The 22602-nt window shown below is 38.7% G+C and overlaps 1 protein-coding gene across 7 annotated transcripts in view; it reads left to right on the forward strand.

Annotated features, from left to right (window-relative positions):
* The window catches only part of Pikfyve (phosphoinositide kinase, FYVE-type zinc finger containing), a 90094-nt gene that overhangs the window by 27491 nt on the left and 40001 nt on the right, over positions 1-22602 (forward strand). For 4 of the 7 annotated variants that reach the window (XM_075952028.1, XM_075952027.1, XM_075952030.1 and 1 more), the window contains 8 exons: positions 2436-2547; positions 4357-4504; positions 5018-5185; positions 12362-12421; positions 14264-14393; positions 14763-14943; positions 15554-15628; positions 18805-18912. In XM_075952028.1, the coding sequence (XP_075808143.1) occupies positions 2436-2547; positions 4357-4504; positions 5018-5185; positions 12362-12421; positions 14264-14393; positions 14763-14943; positions 15554-15628; positions 18805-18912 (982 nt within the window). Of the gene's footprint in view, positions 1-2435; positions 2548-4356; positions 4505-5017; positions 5186-12361; positions 12422-14263; positions 14394-14762; positions 14944-15553; positions 15629-16470; positions 16548-18804; positions 18913-22602 lie in introns of those variants that run through there. The other 3 variants (XM_075952031.1, XM_075952032.1, XM_075952033.1) reach the window with 2 other exon arrangements.

The raw sequence follows: 22602 nt of genomic DNA on the forward strand, positions 1-22602 counted from the left end.
AATCCGCATGCTACAAGAGGAGGACTAATATAGTGAAAAGCCCCATGGGAAAAACTGGGTGCAACAATGTACACCTGTAACCCAGCTCTGGGGGCAGAGGCCAGAGGTTCAGCTGGTGAGCTGGTCTAAGTGTAATTGATGAACTCCAATTATCTATAGTGAGATACCCGTCTCAAAAGATAGGTGGGTATTAATTGAGGAAGACACTTCCTGTTGATTCAGCTGCTCTCTTCACCACGTGAGCACCCGTGTGCACACAAACACACAGACCTGAAACGTGCAGTAACTCTTCAGATGGAGCCCTAGCAAAGCTGGAGAGGAGACTGTAGCTAGAGTCTAAGGTCAGAGGGCTTTCTTGTCACTCTTCTCTAATCCAGACATTGAGTCCGTAACTCATTTCTGGAGGGACCTAGTCTGTCTCAGAGATCATATATAAAACATGACAGACAGGATCTGCTGCTTTTTGTGTTAGCTACTTTTCTGTTGCTGTGATATTATACTATGTCCAAGGAAATTTATAGAAGAAAGAGTTTATTTTGGCTTAAGGTTATAGAGGGTTAAAGTACATAATGATGGTTATCTTAGTTAGAATTTCTGCTGCTATGGTCAAACACCTTACATATATGTAACGACAATTAACTATAAAAAAAGAGGTCATGAATTTGAAAGAGAGCAAGGAGGGTATGTGGGAGGGCTTGGAGGAGGAAAGGGGAGAGAGAAATGATGTAATTATAATCTCAGAATAAAAAAATAATTGAAAACAAAACACAACACAACAGCATGACCAAAGGCTCCTGAGGAAGAAAGGGTTTGTTTCAGCTTACAACATTCAGGTCACACTCCATCACTGAGGGAAGTCAGCACAGGAATTCAAGCAAGGGTGTAGAGGCAGGAACTGAAGCAGAAGCCTTGGAGGAATGCTGCTTACTGGCTTGCTCTCTCAGGCTTGCTCAGCCTCCTTTATTACATACCTGCTACCACCTGCCGAGGGGTGGGAGCACCTGCAGTGTGTTGGGCCTTTCCCTATCAGCTATTAATCAAGAAAATCCTCCAGAGGTTTGACCACAGCCATTCTAGTGGGGGCGTTTTCCCAAGTAAAGAAAAACAAAAAACAAGCAGAAAACAAAACAAAAAAAATCCTAAACAGAACAGCAGCAGTAGCATTCCAGCAGGCAGCAGGCATGGCGACAAGAACAGGATGCTTAGAGCTCACACAGTAGAAGGGCAGGAGGTTTGCACTCTGAAAGTTGGCCTCCATTAACATAATTCCTCCAGCAAAGCTTCATCTTTTAAATCCCCCAAACACTACCATCAACTAGGAAACACATCTAGCATATGGGAACTGTCTCAGTCACTGTTCCGTTGCTGTGAAGAGACACCATGACTGTGGCAACTCTTCTTAGAAAGGAAAACATTTAATTAAGTTTACAGTTTCCGAGATTTAGTCCACTACCGTGGCAAGAAGTGTGGCATGCAGGCAGATGTGGTGCGGCAGAAGGAGTTGAGTTCTACATCGTGATCTGCAGGCAGATGTGGTGCGGCAGAAGGAGTTGAGTTCTACATCGTGATCTGCAGGCAGCTGGAGGAGACTGTGTACCACACGGGGTGTAGCTTAAGCATCTGAGCCCTCAAAGCCCACCCCACAGGGACACACTTTCTCCAAAGGCCATACCTCCTAATAGTGCCACTTCTGTGCGCCAGGCTTTCAAACATGAGTCTGTGGGGGCCATTCCTATGCCAACCACTACACCTTTCAAGTTAAGATGTCTCTTAGTGTTTGATACTTGCTCAGATGAGTCTCCTCCCATGAGACGGGATAAGAAAGAAATAGCGATAAGCAGGGAACCTCTGGGTCATAATTTGGTTGTAAGTCTTTTTACTTTTGTGTCTTTAGTCAAACTTTTCAGTCTCTTTGAGATTTGGACCCCTTAGTTTCAATGTAGGGAAATGATTTAGTATTGTAAGTAAGCTGTGGGTATTGAACAAAATAATGTTGGCTGAGTGCTTTATAAATTTGTGAAATGTCATATACTGTAATGTGTTGTTTCCATTTCATTCATGTATTTCATATCTCTTTAATATTTGTGTTTTTTTAAAACAGGACAGGAAGTTGTTTGAGTATAGGAACCATGCCATTCTCAGTGTTTTTACTTTGTTAAGGATGAGTGTGAATGCCTCATGTACCCAGTGCATGCTTACTGAAATTCAGATAAGCTTGGTTTTAGGTCTACTTACCAGTAGTTTCTCCTTCGCTATAGTGCCTAGTAGAGTTTGTTTTCAGTAGTTCTTTCTTATCCCTATTTATCTAAAGACCAGTTGATAGTTTCTCTTAGATTAGAAATAAAAATTTAAAAAAAGAAGTGTTTTATTATGTGCCTGATGTACATTACTCTGTATGACTTTGTAAAATTTCAGTTTTCTTGGTCTTGATTTAGGGCACAAGCGATAGCCATTGGACAAGCGATGGTTGATGGACGTTGGCTGGACTGTGTCAGTCATCATGACCAGCTTTTCAGGGACGAGTATGCTCTGTATAGACCGTTGCAGGTAATTGGTAGGGATACTGCTCATAAGAATGTAGTAGCTCGTTTCGAAATTCTGTTTTCGTTAGTAGGACTAAAAAGTGGGTGAATGGCCTAAAGACTCTGTTTCTAAACCTCTCAGACTCAGAGCGGGGGAAGTGCTCGTCCACTGAATGACCTCCCTCTAGGATCAGGTCTGCAGTGTGCTGTCTTTGCTCACACTGGGCTAAGGACTCTGTTTCTAAACCTCTCAGACTCAGTGCAGGGGAAGTGCTCGTCCACTGAATGACCTCCCTCTAGGATCAGGTCTGCAGTGTGCTGTCTTTGCTCACACTGGGCTAAGGACTCTGTTTCTAAACCTCTCAGACTCAGAGCGGGGGATGTGCTCCTGCACTGAATGACCTCCCTCTAGGATCAGGTCTGCAGTGTGTCAGACTCAGAGCGGGGGAAGTGCTCCTCCACTGAATGACCTCCCTCTAGGATCAGGTCTGCAGTGTGCTGTAGACTCTGTTTCTAAACCTCTCAGACTCAGAGCGGGGGAAGTGCTCCTCCACTGAATGACCTCCCTCTAGGATCAGGTCTGCAGTGTGCTGTAGACTCTGTTTCTAAACCTCTCAGACTCAGTGCGGGGGAAGTGCTCGTCCACTGAATGACCTCCCTCTAGGATCAGGTCTGCAGTGTGTCAGACTCAGTGCGGGGGAAGTGCTCCTCCACTGAATGACCTCCCTCTAGGATCAGGTCTGCAGTGTGCTGTCTTTGCTCACACTGGGCTGCTGGTACTTATTTTACTTGCCATTTAATTTTAATGCTTTTCATTTTTACTTTCTTTATCTTGAGGACTAAGAGGGAGATTTTAGAGCTAAGAGTGGAAATCAAAGTGACTTGAAAATTTGATATTAGCTATTGAGATAGATTTTGACTCAGTATACAAATCGTACACTAACGATTTAATGCTAAAATTTATTTTATAAGAATGAAAATTATTTATAGATAATTATGTTTGTTTGTTTTGTTTTTTGAGACAGGATTTCTCTGTGTATCCCTTGCTTTCTGAAACTCTCTATAGACCAGGCTGGCCTTGAACTCAGAAATCTACTTGCTTCCACCACCAATAGATAAATTTTTTAGAAAAGATGTGATTCTTTAAATTTTGGTTTGCGTAAAAGAATACACACACATGCACGCACATGCATATATTCATATGGTGAAACTGTGAGCAGCTTGTGAACGAAGATTTATAAACTGAAATTGGAAGCCCCATAATTAGAAATGGCCAGTAGCCTCATAGAGTGGTGTGCTATAATTTGTTAGAATCGGATTGTTTTCTAGGGGGTTAGAGTTGCCAGGGTTAGACTACATTTTATGCTATTTTCACCCAGCACTAAAGGATGAGGTGAGACCTTGCCAACTACATATCAAAAAAATGTTTATTTGTAAAATGCTACATTTGCTTTGCAGCAGTGAAAATTATAATTTTAAGAGTATGATTATCGGGCCGGAGAGACGGCTTAGAGGTTAAGAGCACCTGCTGCTTTTCCAGAGGTCCTAAGTTCAATTCCCAGCAACCAAATGATGGCTCACGACCATCTATAATGAGAGCTGGTGCCCTCTTCTGGCATGTACATGCTAGCAGAACATTGTATGCATAATGAACAAACAAATAGTGTGGTTATCAATACGATACTACTGCTTTGTACCTCCTTTTTGTTATTTAGCTATTTTTATGTGAATTTATTGGGTTGTTAGAGTTATAGAAATGTAGGCCACAACTTCTTTATCATATGCTGATGCGGTCACTTAGGCTCAGTTGCTTGGTTTGCTTTGGCCCTTTCAGAGTACCGAGTTTTCTGAAACACCTTCTCCAGACAGCGACTCAGTGAACTCTGTGGAAGGACACTCTGAACCGTCCTGGTTTAAAGACATAAAATTTGATGATAGTGACACAGAACAGATCGCTGAAGAAGGCGACGATAATTTGGCTAGTAAGTTTGACTTTCGAATGTTGTAGTGTTTATGGCTTATTGCTGTGCTGGAATGGTGAAATGATTGTCTTGTGTATGATTTATGGTTCCCACTTGATGTCAGCATGTGATAGTAGTGATCCTTGCTTAGATACAGTATTTTCTGAAGGCAGCTTGTTAGTCAACTGACATTTCTGGATGTTGCCATGGCCTCTAGTTTGCAGCAGCTTAAAAGTAACTCTTGAGCTAATATTGCAGCAGGCAGCTTTCTGATCTCTCCACTGTGGTATCGACTCTCTCTCTGCAGAACCTCCAGTATATTTTCTCTTTAAAACCTCTTTTAAAAATTCGTTTTAAATTTAACATGCTTAAATTTATTAAGTCTACCCAGAAGAACGTGAAAATACTGTATCCATTTTGGTATTGCACATTGGGCTTGTGTATTAAAATTTTTTTCCTTTCCTCCAATGCCCTGATAAAACCCATTTTTACTCCCCTCTCCCTGTATTCCTTTCCCCTTCCCAACACTAAAAGATTCTGCCAGTCCTAGCAAGCGCACCTCAGTCAGCAGTTTCCAGTCCACAGTGGACAGTGACTCAGCCGCTTCTATCAGCCTGAACGTGGAGCTGGACAACGTGAACTTCCATATCAAGAAGCCCTCCAAGTACCCACATGTGCCCCCTCACCCTGCTGACCAAAAAGGTAGGAGGCAGTCACCACCTGGATGGGCCCTAGGGTCTCATTACAGCCTGTCCTCTGCCTTCCTCTGTCCCAAAAGGCTGACGGGCTCTGGAGTGGGTTTTGTTCTGATCCCCCTCACCCCGTACTCCTCCCCACACCTTTTTTTGTTGATTCTTTTTATTTCTTATTTTCTCCCTTTGCACTACCATGCCCAGTTTAAAGCATATAGTCTTTAAAAGGAACTGTATCTGACTGTTCTTCCCATAATGTGCAACTTCCAAGGTGGAAATTCTTTGCATTTATAACATGGACGTTCTGCTCTATTCTTTTGTCTTTTCCTCATTTAACATCACAAATCCTCTTTGCTTGTGCTGTTCTGCTTGAGTGTAGATGGGGGAAATTATTCATTTATGCTCATTACATTTATTTTAAAATGTCTTCTCTAGTGAGAAATGAATTCTTTTGTAATTAATTCTTTAGCTGTCTTATTTGATTTTTTAGTTTGTGAACTCAAAAATACTAATGACCACATTAAAAAAAATCTGAAAAACAAAAACATGATGTAAAAGGAAAGATACAGCAAACCTTTTCTAATATGTAACATAGCAGCATGAATTGATTGCTCCTTTTTAAAAATGTAGGATGAGGTATATATTATTAGATACAATTAGAAACTAAGTTCAGGTATAAACCTAATGCACCATTTTTTCAAAGAAAATAAAATAAGTAATTATGGGAGTTCATTTAATAATAATCGTCAAAACATCTTTATTATAAATATAATGCTCAATTCCATGGTTTTATGCAGTATTTGAATTTTAAACATTTAATTCTGTAAAACTGAATTGCTTCTGAAATGGTTGCCTAATTCTTTGCTACTCTTTACTTTGAACCTAAAAATAATAAAAATTTATAGAACCTAAAATTTATTTCATAATTTGAAATATTTACATCCCCCAACAAATTTCTCATAATTGTCAACTATTATCAAGATGTGATAAAATGTTAATTAAGATAATCGTGATAATAAAAGGTGCTTCTTATTTAAAAAATAAGGCACACAGAGAGAGAGAAAGGAGATTTGACCATAGGTGAGCTTTTGGGTGAGTGTGAAGGGCATTGTGGAGATCTGACCCTTGTGAGACTGTACTGTACGCCACAGTTCCATGCGATTAGGCTTTTGATAGGGAGGGGTCAGCAGAAGACTGTCGCGACAGGACATCTGCCCTCTGAACATGCATGCTAGCTGTTCCATTTTGCTGAAAGCCAAGTGTAAAGTACACTTGCTGTTTGCTGGTGGTTTTACCCCTTGTAATGTTAAGGATGTTCCGAAAAGTTTGAGAAAAGTAGTCTTTGATGATAGAGTTCCTCATGGCAGAGGGTGGACTGCTAAGCCGGCACACATACACTTTAGGAAGGAACCTAACTGCTAAGCCGGCACACATACACTTTAGGAAGGAACCTAACTCAGAATGTTGGGTGGACTGCTAAGCCGGCACACATATACTTCAGGAAGGAACCCTAACTGCTAAGCCGGCACACACACACTTCAGGAAGGAAAACTAACTGCTAAGCCGGCACACATATACTTCAGGAAGGAACCTAACTCAGAATGTTGGGTGGACTGCTAAGCCGGCACACATACACTTTAGGAAGGAACCTAACTCAGAATGTTGGGTGGACTGCTAAGCCGGCACACATATACTTCAGGAAGGAACCTAACTCAGAATGTTGGGTGGACTGCTAAGCCGGCACACATACACTTTAGGAAGGAAACCTAACTCAGAATGTTGGGTGGACTGCTAAGCCGGCACACATATACTTCAGGAAGGAACCTAACTCAGAATGTTGGGTGGACTGCTAAGCCGGCACACATATACTTTAGGAAGGAAACCTAACTCAGAATGTTGGGTGAGGAATGGAACTGGAGACTTCAAAAATGACATTTTTGCCAACCTCAGTATAACTCCCTGGAGAATAAAAAGAGAGATACTTGCAATTGAAAGCTCATGATTCTTCTTGGAAACTGTCTTGCTTTAAGGGGAAGAGACAGAAATCTTAAATAAATAAATAAATAAATAAATAAAATCTTTAAGAAAAACTTTTTAAAGATGTGAGCGGTAGCTGTCACGTGATGATAAGTCTGAAAGAAGGTTATATACTTGTTAAGAAAAATAGCAGGAGGCTAGAGAGGTAATGGGCCAGTGGTTAAGAGCGCTGGCTGCCCTTCTAAAGGACCTGGGTTCAATTCCCAGCACCCACATGGCAGCTCACAGCTGGTCCATGACTCCAGTTCCGAGGAATCTGACACTCTCACACAGACATATGTGAAGGCAAAATACCCAATGCATATAAAATTTAAAAAAAATAAGAAAAATAACAAAGATCTTTACGATAACTAGTATAACATGAGAAACATGTTAAGAGTATTCTCTTGAGTTAAGGATAAAACTCTGGTATAGTGATTACCTAACAGTCTATGGAGTCTGAAATAGCTTTATAATAATCTGTTGCTTGGTTAAAATGCTAAAATGATCATTGTCTATTAGATGCTGGTAGGCAGAGGATGTCCTAAGTTACCCTATAGTGCTTTGCTTCCCATAGTCATGATTGTCCAACACTTATTAGTGTAGATTAATAGTATAAAATAATAGGTTTCACCTGGCGGTGGTGGCGCACGCCTTTAATCCCAGCACTTGGGAGGCAGAGGCAGGCGGATCTCTGTGAGTTCGAGACCAGCCTGGTCTACAAGAGCTAGTTCCAGGACAGGCTCCAAAACCACAGAGAAACCCTGTCTTGAAAAAGCAAAAATAAAATAAAATAAAATAAATAATAATAGGTTTCATTATGACTTTTTTCATATATTCATAAATCTTTCACATTTGTATTTGGGAGTTATATGGTATAAAGTGATGCAATGACATTTGTGTATAAAGAACAATGAGTCAATAAAACCAGTTCACATCTGGCATCTCAGGAACTAACTTTTTTTTATGACAAGAACCTTCAAATTTTACTTTCTTAGGAATTTTGAAATATCTACTACACATTACCATATTGCATCAATCATGCTATAAAGTAGATCTCAGTTCCTTTTCATAACTGAAACTTCTACCCTAGACCAGTACTTCCCTATTCTCCCTACTCCCTGGCCACCGGCGCCTACTCTTCTGCCCACTGTGAGCTTTATTGTTGTATGGAAACATGCAAAGCATAGCGTGTTTGGTACGTGTTGGAGTCAGCAGTGCTACTACTAATACTGACGTCTAGTTGTGTAGCTTGCTTGAATGATTGTGCACAATATTGAAATGATCCCAGCAGGAAGAATATCCTCCTAGGTTTTGTTATAGGACTTGCCATGTCTATAGTCAGTTTGTTTAGCACTTTGTGTTTGGGGGTTGTGTGGGACATATGTTTATACGAAATCTTGTGTATGTGTGTGTATGGAGGAGGCCAAAGGTCAACATTGGTTATCTTACTCAGTATTGTTCTTTACCTTATTTTTTGAGGCAGGTGAATCTGGAACTTGCTGATTTTGTTAGACTGCCTGGTTGACAAGCCCCAGGATCCTCTTGTTTCTATTTCCTCACTGCAGGATTACAGGCGTGTGCTTACAAGACTTCTTTACACGAGTGCTTGGAATCTAGACTCAAGTTCTCATGCTTGTGTGACGAGCACTTTGCAGGCTGAGTCATCCCCTCAGTTTCTGTTCAATACTTTATAAACATTTCCATTTCCATTTTTATGTATGTTGTTGTTTTGCCTGCGTGTATGTATGTGTACCATGTGTGGGCCTGGTGCTGTAGAAGCTAGAAGAGGCCAGTGGATTTCCTGGACCTAGATTGTTGTGAACCACCATGTGGGTGCTGGGAATTGTACCCAGGTTCTTTGGAAGAGCAGCTAGTGCTCTAACCACTGAACCAGCTCTTCAGCCCCTGTTCAGTAGTTTTTTATAAGTGTGTAGTAACTGTCTAGAATAATGCATTTCATTGTGCTATTTTCATATATGCATATAACATACTTTGTATTTTCTAAAAATTGTTCTAAGAAAGTATTGACCAAGGGCCAGTGGAGAAATGAAGGCTTAATGTCATTGTCCCTAAGGTATCTGAAATAAAAGGTGGGAATTTTGTATGTAAAAGAGTCAAGTTCAATAGTTAGGGGTAGTGAGATTCTGCCATTTGGCTTTGGAGGTGTTCACGTTGAATCTGGATGTCCACCTGTCAGGGTTATGGAGGATAGATGCTAACATCTGGTTAGAGATTAGCTGGATTTAATGACCGTCCGATTTTCTTTTAGCTCCAAATCTGTGAGATGAAAATCTGGCCTTAGAACTTATGAGAGTGTTCCTTTAGCTCACTCAGCAAGACTATTAGAAAAGAGGGTTTACCACTAGAAAGAGGATAGTTTTTAGGTGGATCTGATTGGTTGTTTACAACCCTGATAGTCTTCGTTTGTGATGTGAGGACTTAAGAGTTTCTACCTGTTCTTGCCCTCACAATTCCCTCTCACTAGCCTTTCTTGTACTAATGAGAATTCTTATTGTCTGACGAAGCTGAAATAGAAGGAAATATTTTACTCTGTGGTAGTTAAGTTGAACACTGACTGCTAACAAGAAAAGATTATCAAAGTAACTTAGAGTTTTGTGAAGGAATAGAGTTCTGCCTATGTGAGCAGGGTTGCTGACTTTATCCTTCTTGTGGATTGCCCTTTATTTCACGTGTGTGTGTGTGTGTGTGTGTGTGTGTGTGTGTATCTACCATCTGCCTGCCTGCCTATCCGTCCGTCCATCCATCCATCCATCCATCCATCCATCCATCCATCCATCCATCCATCTATTTTATTGATATGAGTGCTCTATCTGCATACTAGAAGAGAGCATCAAGTCCCATTGTAGATGGTAATGACCCACCATGTGGTTGATGGGATGCGATTTCAGGACTTCAGGAAAAAACAGCTAGTGAGTGCTCTTAACCTCTGAGTCATCTCTCCAGCCCGTCCTTTATTTCTTATAGCTGAAGGAATTTAGATTTTGAAAACTACTTAAAAAGTTGCTTTTTTAAAAAATATTCTATAAGACAGCCTCAAAAGCTTGGAAAACTTGGTGTGCTTTCTGGTTTAATAATTTTTCATTTTTTTTGAAGATTTGTATTATTAAAATATATTGTGTTATAAGCAGGATTCTGAGCTGTTTTTAGAAAGTGACTAGACTTTGACACAGGTGAAAGCCATGGCTCTATAAGCCCTTTGAGTAGCTTTCCCATGCATAGAAAACATGGGATTGAGGAGCAAGTTCAACACACCATGGGGAAACACTGGATCATATCTAGAAAGGGGGACTTTGTGTAGGACATTTGCCTGGTTCTGTCAGAATTCATTATTGTGGAAAGAAAGTAGGAGGTGTGTTCTAGATGAAAAGAGAGTGAGGAGGCATAGCAAGAGGAGTCTTTTATAAACTTGATGGGCTCCAGACTCTGCAAATAGACCAGTGTGAATATGGATCCGTCTGTGACTGTCGCATCGCAGTATCTGTTTGCCTAAGTGTGTACAGGATGTGGTGGCTACAGAGAACAGTGCCCTTGTTTTTTTTGTTTGTTTGTTTTGTCTTTGAGATGGGTTTCTCAGTACAGCCTTGGCTGTCCTGGAACTTGCTCTGTTGGTTTGCTTGAACTCAGGGAGACCCACCTGTCTGCCCCCCAGTGCTGGCAGTAAAGTCGTGCACCACCACTACCTGCCTCAGTGGCCTTGTTTAAAGAGAGGCATCCTGATGTGCTACTTGAAAAGTGTTGTGTGTAACTTGAATTAATTGGGATAACTTACATTTAAATTTTTTTTTTATTTACACGTATGTGTGCATATCTGTGAGTATGGGTGTAGGGTACTGTGGAACTGTAATACAGAGAGAGAGTTGTGAGCCATCATGTGGGTGCTAGGGATGGAAACAGCAGATATTCTTTACCCCTGAGCCATTCCTCTAGCTGCAGGGTAACTTTAAAAGCATGTACAGATATACAGAGAAAACAGATATGACAAGTCTTCAATAATTACTGAATCTAGGTGGACAGTCGACAGGACTTTTTGTGTATTTTAATTTTTCCATAATGTAAGGAGTAAACCATCACTTCTGGAATTTGATATCTTAAGTTTTAGTATGAGAAGTAGGGCTTTTAAAGAACAATGGTTGAACTAACAGAATTTGGCATTGCTTATTTCTGCCAGAAATAAATTATAGAAACAAATTGTATATATGTACCTGATTGTATTGTATGATGCTCTTCAGTTATAATGTTTTCTCTGCTTCCTGACTGGAAGGGTGAATGTATTGGCTTGGAAATGAACTCAGAAAAAATTTGTGGAGAATATTCACATTAAAATAGTCAATTCTTCGTGGTTTAGTTTGCATAGTAGAAAGAACTCTAAGCTGTGTCTCGAGGAAAGTTCACTTGTGGAAGTGTTTAGATTTTAAATGCTTTGAAGGCATTCTGAGTCTGTTCATTAGTTTTCTTCTGGTAAAGATTTGGTAGTAAGTTAGAAGTTGTAAAGAACCAAAAACTGACTTTAAAACTTAACCACAAAATTCCTGAAATTATATCTTTATCATCTACCATATGAATTCATTTTATTGCATATATTCTGAAGTTAAAATAATTATCCTGTTCTCTTAGGTGGCTTCTTCTATGAAGTACTGTATATATAGATAGTTATTGTTAGATAATGCAGTAGTACGTGAGGAAAGTGGTGTGGTATTTTAAGGCTTATTATACTAATCACTAAAGACCTTTGCTTTTTTTATGTTTGTTTTAAAGAAACAAGAGAGAGGTTATCCTGGAGCCATTTTGAGTGACCGTGGCCCAGGAACACAGATTTAGGTTACCTCAGTTTCCATGTTTCAATGTAGAAGCAGTTTTCTAAATTAGTTCTGTTTTGGCAACTAAGCATCATTTGGAAAAATATTTGTTAAAATGCCTGACATTTGAGCCAAGGCAAATTGTTTAATGGTTCTGTTGTCAATTTAAGTCTACTGAAAATAGTTTAATATGAAATATATAGAACCTGTGTATAGAAACATCTGAGTGAAAATGTTTCTGAAGTTTTCCGGAGAGTCGTGCACACTGTGCGTGGGTGTTCTGCATAATTACGCTGGCCTGTTGAAGTCATGTGTCTTTCCTTCCTCTTCTCTCTTCTCCTGGTTTGCAGAGTATTTGGTTTCTGACACTGGAGGACAGCAGCTCTCAATAAGCGATGCCTTCATCAAAGGTAATTCTACAAACAACTGTACTCGAAATGAAGTCTGTTTCATGATGGTGTGCTTGAGGTTTTAGCACGTTGACAGAAAGTGCTGAAAGTATATTTAATTAATATCATAGGAACATAATTTTAAATATGTAGAATGACTTTTGAGTATGTTGGAAGTCAAGGATACAAACTTGGTCTTGATTTGAGAGAGAATCTTTAGTTTAAAAATGATTGTTTAATTTTTTGAATAGTTTGTATTTTATTCTTTATAGGCAGTGTATAAAAGTGAATATTGATATGCATATTGTCAAGGAGTGCCTCTTTGCCAAAAAGCTCACAAGTGAGCTTATCACTTGAATTTGGTGTTTGCCCTCTACAGTTGGGAAAAGAAGTAGGCAAAGAGAATAAAGCACCAAATCTACTGATGAGTTTCATTGAGACTAAAGAAGAGTACATGAGTACAGATCTCTCCTACCTTTAACTTAAACTTTGCTTCCGTGGAGAAAGACAAAGGGAGAAAAAGACTCCTCCAGTGGTCATCTTAGTTCCTGGGGTTTTAGAAAAAGAGAGAAGGTGGGGCAAGTTGGAATAAGGAGGCCAGTGGCAGCTGATCTGGCTTGATACTCTATCTAAATTTACCTGCTAACATCTAGCTCAACTGGAAGTTTATAGACTGGCTGTTCATTATCGGGAAGTGCCAGTCTTGTGCCTTATGTACCATGTTTTATAGAAGCTGGTTTGCTCTAAAAGAGAAAGCACTAGAATTTTGTCTTTTCATTTGTTGTCATAGTATTCAATGATTATTTAATGAGCATGTTTTGTAAAACATTATTTTTTTAACTTTTTGTAATTTATTTTGCCCTTTTAAAAATTACTATTTTTATCTTCTAAAGTCATGTGTAAGAAGTGTGTGTCTACATGTGTTTATGCGCATGTGAATGCAGGCACCCGCAGAAACCCCGAGGTGTTGGATCCTCTGGAGATTTAGTGACAGATGGTTGTGCACTGCCTAATGTGGGTGTTGAGAACTCACCTCCAGTCTTCTGGAAGAGCAGCAGGTCCTCTTAATTTCCCAGCTCCGAAAGCAGTGTAGACCAGGCTGGCCTCAAGTTCATAGAGATCGGCCTTTTTTTGCCTCCTGAGTTCTAGGATTAAAGATGTGCTTGACCATACCCAATCATTTCACTGTTTTTAAAAATTTAAAGACTTCAAAATCTTACATAAAACTATTAAGTTTTATTTAGTATAACTTTTTAAAGGTTTTTTTTAGTCTACTTTGTTAAATTTTTGTTTTAAAGCCTATATTGTAAAAATACAGTGGAGACTGTGTTGAGAGACTAGTCATCTGGGGCTGGGGTGTCCCTGAGAATCACACATGACTCTGTTATTGTCACCATTCAGGTTTCAATTGAATGTGGTTTTCAGTTTATAATTTTATGTGCAAAATCTGCATTCTTTTAACTCTTTAAAACAAACAATTCAAAAATACTATTCTGTTTGTCTTTTAGAATTGATGTTGATACTCTTGACTGAGAGTCTCTGTTCCTTAGGTCAAGTTACTTTTCATAGCTGTGCTCAGATTTTGGCTGATGCCAGTTGTTTCTGGGTTCCCCCTACCATGCAGGTTCTTGCACATGATACAGAAGCACTATACCTCAAGCTCTGCTTCTGCAATTTAGTGTATTGATGTATGTATTGTTGATACGTATTTTATTATATATTTTAATTGTGTGTTGTACAGGTCTTAGCTATTTTATAGCAATAATTTATATCAGTCAACTTAAGATACTTTTATTTTCTAAGTATATGAGTTGATGGTGTAAAACATGACAGTGAAATACTAACTTCTTATTTTGTGTTTAGAATCTTTGTTTAATCGTCGAGTAGAGGAAAAATCCAAAGAACTGCCCTTTACCCCTTTGGGCTGGCATCATAACAACCTGGAGCTCTTGCGGGAGGAGAATGAGGAGAAGCAAGCCATGGAAAGGCTGCTGTAAGGCGCTAGATTTTTATTTTCAGTGGCTTGGACATATGCATAATTCCTCTTCCTTATAAAGTGGAAAATACTAATAGAAAGTGTATTCTGACTTCTGATGACGTAGCTCATAAAACGGAATCCCAAGCTGATTGTCTCCATTCTAGTTTATGTGTTAGACTCTTCATTGAACAGTTTGAAGGTGCTTTCTTACTTTGAAGATATTCACAGAGTTCTATTACGTGCAGAGTCATGGTGTAGATATATTGAAGGAATGAAATTGGCATGGAAGATCTTATCTGTTAACCATAATTGGAATGTTTCTTTGTAGAGTGCTTCTTGTGTCTTTAGTCCTCACTGCAGACTTGTTTCTGTGACATTTTGTAGCTCAGCTAATCATAACCACATGATGGCACTACTCCAGCAGTTGCTTCACAACGAGTCATTGTCATCGTCTTGGAGGGACATCATTGTGTCCCTAGTCTGCCAGGTTGTTCAAACAGTCCGACCTGATGTTAAGCACCAGGATGATGACATGGATATCCGACAGTTTGTCCACATCAAGAAGGTGAGCTCTGCTAATGTTTGCCGGTGCTAGGAACTGATGGGGCAGAGCTAATAGTCATTTATCTCTTAATGGTGATCTGAAAGGAACCGTTACTGTGAGGCTGTCTGCTCTGTACAGTACAAGTAGAGCTCTTGGAAGCTGTTCATAGGAAGTGAGAGGTGCGTGGAAAGAGTGAGATGGGTGTGTGATGAGGACCAAAATAAATGTAATTTCTTCCTTTCTTAATGCTTCTTTTTGGAAAGTCATTTGTGAGAAAGTCTGTTCTCATAGACTATTGACACTGTCATGAGGAAAAGCAGTGGGTAGTTGCTTTAGTTAGATAATACTAAGTTCTGAATATATATTTTACTTGTAGTAGTTAATGTTAAAAGTATTGCCACAGACACCAGCGTATTTAGTCAATGAGTATTTTAGAGTAGCACATATGGTGTTAGAGGGTAGGAGAACACAGCCATGGTGGGATAACGTGAGATGACGAGAACTGTATTCTGAACCTTCATGCCCTTACTTAGTCGTGTTAATTATGGTAACAGTTCAAGGGTGTAAAGACATAATAGTGATAAAATCGGAGGGTATATCACTGGTTCTTATTGTTTTCTTGTTTTATTAGATTCCAGGTGGAAAGAAATTTGATTCTGTGGTTGTTAATGGCTTTGTTTGTACCAAGAACATTGCACATAAAAAGGTAATGAGTTTCAGTTCAGCAGACCATGACTATGTACTAAGCTCATAGGCTGGAATTTCTCAATTATGGAACAAAAGGAGATGTTGAAGGGTACCTAGCCATGTATTTCATAGAGGCAAAAGTTTGGAGATTCCAGGAATATCTCAGAGAGCTGATGATGAATTGGGATTTGAATATGGCAATTCAAAAGACAGAAGAAGGAAGAAGGGAAGAGTCAGGTTTCCAGATCAACATTGGGCACCATACTGGTATCATGACTCCCTATTCCCTGCTTCCAGGTAGAGTTTTTCTGAAAGGCTGTATTCCTTTAAATGGTGTAGTTTTCTACAACTGGTCTTCCTGCAGAATTGTCATTAGTTTTTTATGCTTCTCGCCCATTATAGCTCTATCTTCAGTTCCAAGGCGTCTTCCCAGCACTAGCACAAAAAAGGAGGTTAGGTTAGATATTGAGTGTTCAGGAATCTGGAAACACAAAAGTATAAAATGTTACAGTGTCAGACAATACTAAAAGAAGCAGGCAGGTTTCCTGTGTCCCACCAAGAGTTTTGAACTTCTGAGGGCTTTTGAGTCTCAAAGTACAGTGTATATCAGTATTTTCTGGGCACCTTGCTAAATATATGGACCCCTAAACTTAAACTGTCTCACTCAGTAGGTTTAAGGGAGTAGGAAAAGGTAGATAAGTGAAGGGAAGGATAGTATTGCATTGAAAGTAGGCACTATGAATGTCTCAGTGTCATCTGTTGGTTGTTGTAATAAAGTAAATTTTTACTGATTTACTTTCTCTGTGTGTTTTGCTTGCATGTTTGTGCACCATGTGTGTGCCTGGTGTCCATGGAGATCAGAAGAGGGCATTGCATCTGCTGCTGCTGGAACTGGAGTAACAGATGGTTGTGAGCTGCCATGGGTGCTGGGAATTGTACACCAGTTGCTCTTAACTACTTCAGCGCCCTGATCTTTACATGTTGAGAAACTATAGCAGCATTCTCAGACCTTGCTATACTTCCTGACCATCAAGGAAACTTTATAAAACTTGGGATACCTTGGCCTTATCACAGAAGATATTGATTTTATTGCTGGAAAAGTTGAGACAGCTGTTCTAATCTAGGAAAGTAGATGGTTGACCTGTAGTCCAGTTTTACTCTTTTCTAAGTATAGACTAATACAGTTGTCTCTGAGTTATTGCAGGTTATGGATTCCAGGGTCTCAAGGGAATGCTGAAATCTGGTGCTCAGGCTCTTTATATAAGTTTTGAATACTTTCCTATAGACTTGAAATCATCTTTAGATGACTTACCATGGCAACTACAATGTAGGTGTTGTATAAATAGTTGTTATGCTAGTGTGTTTAGGTCCTAATAAGTTATAATATTAGAAAAAGATAATTTGTGCATGCTTGGGACACACAGCCCCTCTCCAGTCTTGCAAGATACTTTCTATCCACAGTAAGTCAAATCTAGGATGTGGAAATTAGTGGTATAGAAAGCTGGCTTTAAGACATTTAGCCTTTAGAAAATTGTTAATGGTCACTTATAAATAATATGATGGTATTCGATATTATTTCTTAGACATTGTCCCAAAATCACTGGGTGTTTGCATATATAATCTTATAAAACAGTATATTACCCTTTTAAGACAGAATGTCAAACCAAAATAAGTAACGTTTATTGAAGTAAGAGTAAGCATGTTAACTGGGTGGTGGCGGCATATGCCTTTACCTCCCACACTCAGGAGACAGAAGCAGACAGATTTTTGTGAGTTTGAGGCCAGCCTAGTCCACAAAGTGAGTTTCAGGACAGTTAAGACTACACAGAGAGCCGGGTGGTGGTGGTGCACGCCTTTAATCCCAGCACTCGGGAGGCAGAGGCAGGCGGATCTCTGTGAGTTCGAGGCCAGCCTGGTCTACAAGAGCTAGTTCCAGGACAGGAACAAAAAACTACAGAGAAACCCTGTCTCGGGGTGGGGGGTGGGGGGAGACTGCACAGAGAAACCCTGTCTTGGAAAACCAAAAGGGGGAAAAAGACTAAGCATGTTATGTCTTTTCAGAAGTTGAAGAAAATCCTGTAGGAGAAGTAGAAATATAGCCATGAATTATTGGTTTGCCTCACTGATCATATTTAGACATAGTCTTTAATTTTAGAGCCTGAATATATTTTTCCCTGTTGACTGAAGTTTCTGTCCCACCTGGTCCTTCAGTTGTTCAGTCCCAAAGAAAACACACAGAGGGCTACATTAATTATAAACTGATTGGCCTATTAGCTCAGGCTTCTTATTAATTTATAACTTATATTAGCCCATAATTCTTGTCTGTGTTAGCCACATGACGTGGTACCTTTTTTGGTGAGGCAGTCACATCTTGCTTGCTCTGTGTCTGGGTGACTGCAGACTGCCTCTTCCCAGAATTCTCCTGTTCTCATTACCCCGCTTCAACTTCCTGCCTGGTTGCCTCACCTCTACTTCCTGCCTGGCTACTGGCCAATCAACATTTTATTAAACAAGAAACAAATCTTTACAGGGTAAAACCATTGTCCCACAGCACCCCAGCTAGTTACTGTTCTTAGAACTCTTGCCAGTTTGGGCTGTGTGAGCTGGGCCAAACTGAAAGCTTGATGGTAGGACCCAGGCTATTTTGCATGTGGCTTTAGTTGCATGGTTGAGTGTTGGCATGAATTTCTGCGTTTTGAAAATGATTTAATGTGTTTTAACCTCTTTTAACCTCACATTACATTACCCAGTTGAGCTTGCCAGTTTAAGATTGTTGGGGAATTTATTGTGTTAGAATAATGTTCAAGTGCCATTACATTTTCCCCTTTCTTTTCTACTTTTGAAGTTTAGAAAGACTGAAATACACTTCCAACGTTGCTGATCTAGAGTGTGTGAAATAGTCTGCATATAATACTTATCACCACCTAGAGCATGCTGTTTCTTCTTACAGCATGAGAATTAGAAAAGAAAAACATAGTGTATATATGTTTTAGTATATAGTAAATGAAAATATAAGAGTAAAGAGGAATAGATAAGAAAAAGTTGCTTTGAAGAACTTGCTTTGAAAAAATTAAAGTGAATAACCCAAAAGTAATAAATTGGAGTTTGCATTGCTAATTAGTAGGAACATAAGAAATTAAAATTATGATTAAAAGTCTATAAAGTACAAACCTTTAACAAACTTTCTTTTTTTAGATGAATTCTTGTATTAAAAATCCCAAAATCCTTCTGTTGAAGTGTTCCATTGAGTATCTCTATAGAGAAGAAACTAAGTTTACTTGCATTGATCCTATTGTGCTTCAGGTAAGAATTTCTGGAAGAAGTCATTTGATGGGATGAATGCTTACATTTTGTGCTGCTTGTTCCATATAAAATGTTTATTGTACACGGCAAGTTTCTGTTACACTTTAGTAAGTAGCTCACCCAAATCTCCTTCACTCGTTTCTGAAGTTTCAGAGTGATAAAGGAGCATGTGACTGGGAGTGTATGGAAGAAACAGTGAAAATTGAAGTTTGGATTTATTACTTTTCTCTGCTTTGGCTCTTGCTTTACTGGGGCAGTTTCTCTAACTTCTCAAGTCTCTAATGGAACCTCCCATTTGTAATAGACTCCAACTAATACCTATTTGTAGAATTTAAATAGCTTGTATGTAGTTGCAAATAGAACAATATCTCAAGGTGGAGGTTGTGTTGGTTTCTTTCTGTTTCCTAAGTGAAGGGCACCAGAATAGCAGCTCGAAGTTACCTCATCTGGCTATTGTCAAAGGTATTGTTTTCCTGATTTCCTTCTTAGTCAAATTGTCTTGTGTGTATTAGGAGGGCTTCTTATTTGTTGAGTTAATCTTTTATCAAGCTACTTTGATGATAGTATTTATCAGCTGTAGAAGTTCCCTGGTGGAAATATTAGGGTCACTTTTGTATGCTATCATTATCTGTAAGTAAGTATACTTTGACTTCTTTCTAATTTGACTCCTTTCCAATTTGTATCCCCTTACTGCTCTAGCCTAGACTTCAAATACTACTTTGAGTAGATATGGAGAGAATAGACAACCATGTCTTGTCCCTTTTTAGTGGAATTGCTTTGCGTTTCTCTCCATTTACTTAGTGTTGACTGTAGGCTTGCTATAGATTGTTTTTATTATGTTCAGGTATGTCCTTTGTCCCCAATCTCTCCAGGACTTTTATCATGAAGATGTGTTGGATTTTGTCAAAGTTCTTTTCTGCATCTATTGAGATAACCATCTATTTTTTTTTCAGTTTGTTTATATGGTGGATTACATTTACTGACTTTTGAATGTTTAATCATTCCTGTATCTCTGGGATGAACCTTGATGGATGATCTTTTTGATGTGTTATTTGATTCGGTTTACAAGTATTTTATTGGGGTTTTTGCATCTATGTTCATAAGGGAATTGGTCTGTAATTCTTTTTCTTTGTTGAGTCTTTATATGGTTTGGTTTTTAGGGTAACTGCGGCTCAGTGTTCCTCATGTGTCAATTTTGTGGAATAATTTGAGGACTGTTAGCATTAGTTCTTCTTTGAAAGTCTGGTTAAACTCTTAAAAAAATCATCTGGCCCTGGACATTTTTTGGTTGGGAGGCTTTTATTGACTATTTTTATTTCACTGGAGGTTATAGAGCTATTTAAATTGCTTATCTGATTTTGGTTTAACTTTGGTAAGTGGTACCTATCAAGAAAATTAGCTGTTTCTATAACATTTTCCAATTTGGTAGAATATATATGTCCTTATGATTCCCTGGATTTCATCGGTGTGTGTTATTATGTCCCCTCTTTTATTTCTGATTTTGTTAAAATTTGGATTTTTAGTTAGTTTGAATAAGGGTCTTTCTATCTTATTGATTTTTCTCAAAGAACCAACTCTTTGTTTCATTGATTCTTTCTATTATTCTCTGTTTCTATTTTATTGATTTCAGCTCTCAGTTTGATTATTTCTTGCCATCTATTCCTCTTGGGTGTTTTTACTTCTTTTTGTTCTAGAGCTTTCAGGTGTGCTGTTAAGTTCTTACTATGAGAGTTCTCCAAATTTTTTTGTAGGCTCTTAATGCTATGATCTTTACTCTCAGTACCACTTTCATTGTGTCCCATAAATTTGGGTATGCATGTATTTAATTTCATTGGATTCTAGAAAGTCTTTAATTTTTTAAATTATTATTATTCAATAGGGAGTTGTTCAGTTTTCATGAGTTTGTAAGCTTTTTGTTTTTTATATTCAGGCTTAATCTGTGGTGGTCTGCAAAGAATTATTTCAGTTTTATTGTATCTGTTAAGATTTGCTTTGTGTCTTAAGTATGTGGTCAGTTGTGGAGAAAGTTTCATGAGGTGCAGAGAAAAAGGTATATTTATTTGTGTCTGGGTGAAATGTTCTGTAAATATCTCTTAGTTCTGTTTGGTGTATAATGCCTGTTAGCTCCAGTATTTCTATGTTTAGTTTTTGTCTAGATGGCCATCTATTGGGGTATTGAAGTCACTACCAGTGTATGTATCAGTGTATGTAATTCTTTTTGTTTTGTTTTGACACAGCTCTCCTCTCCCATTAATACTATTGATATAGTTTGTGATCATTCAAAATATGTGTTTTTTAGGAATGTAAATGTCATATACATGGAAACATTTATACTTAGTTCCAGAAATATTTAGGTAAAAAAAATTACTTTTACATTCATAGATAGTCAGATTTTTTTCAAGCATGGTAGAAGTAGTCACTTTGTATTGCATTCTGTAGATAGTAACTAGCAAAACACAGTTGTAGTCCAAGGCAAATGCTTGTTTAAATTCCCTGTATTAGTTAACAAGTCTATTTCCTGGAGCTCTTGTCTTTAGCTTTCAGCTGTATTCAGTAAAGATGGAAGCTCTTAATTAGATTTAGGTGAATCTTTGTAGTTATGGTAGAGTATGACTTCAGAGAAGAGCCTGGGAGGAACAAAGGAAACACAGTTACTTGTGCTTATGGAGTAGAAGGGATATTGATATTGGGGTCTCTTTGTTGTTGTTGTTGTTGGCTTTGGTGCTGGGTATTAGGTCCAGGGAAGGGCTCTTCTGGACTCCCCAGGCTTACCCCCAGTCTGGGTACGTAATCCTTGCTCTTGGGTGTGTCGATTTTATAAATGGTGTCAGCATATTTTCATGGGATTAGATCACAGCTATATTGATTATAATATGCTTCCTGGTTGTGGGGTTGTCAAAATGTGTAAAATTGTGCCTTGGATTTCATGAACTTTGATACTTGAAATCTGTAGATAATTTAAATTAAAAAGTTGCACTTATTCACAATTACTGCATTGTTTGAATCTAGTGAACAACCTTGATTTTCTCATTTGGGTTATGTTTTGAGCACATCTGTAGTTAGCAACATGATTTAATCTTGATAACAATAGGCATCTTATTAGTAGTGTTTTCAAACTTTTTTTTAACCTTTAATGTCAGTTGTGTTAAACATTTTACTTTGAAAAGAAAATATCAGCTAATTTAATGTTTTTTCCTGTCCTTCTCCTGTATATCTCTTTTGACCTTCCTACTACCCCCAAGTGTAAAGTAGCGAGAGAAAGGGCAAGAGGCAAGGTTCAGGGGAGAGGTAGGTTGTGACTTTGCTCACTCTGTCTCTGCTGGACGTGCTGGTTTGTAATCACCAGGCAGTACTTGGGGCCCACTTCCTGATACTCTCTCTTGGATGAACAAAGACTAGACCTGCTTTTAGCATGGAGCTTTATGTACAGTTAGGGAAATGGAATTTTATCTGAGAGGAAATTGATCATGTGTGTGAGTGCACGAGCGCACACTTGCATGTAACACAGAGTTTATTATATAGCCTGGGCCTCCCTGGGACTTTTAATGTAACACAGAGTTTATTATATAGCCTGGGCTTCCCTGGAACTTTTAATGTAACACAGAGTTTATTATATAGCCTGGGCTTCCCTGGGACTTTTAATGTAACACAGAGTTTATTATATAGCCTGGGCCTCCCTGGGACTTTTAA

The sequence above is a fragment of the Microtus pennsylvanicus genome, chromosome 17, assembly GCF_037038515.1.
Source record: "Microtus pennsylvanicus isolate mMicPen1 chromosome 17, mMicPen1.hap1, whole genome shotgun sequence".
NCBI lineage: Eukaryota > Metazoa > Chordata > Mammalia > Rodentia > Cricetidae > Microtus > Microtus pennsylvanicus.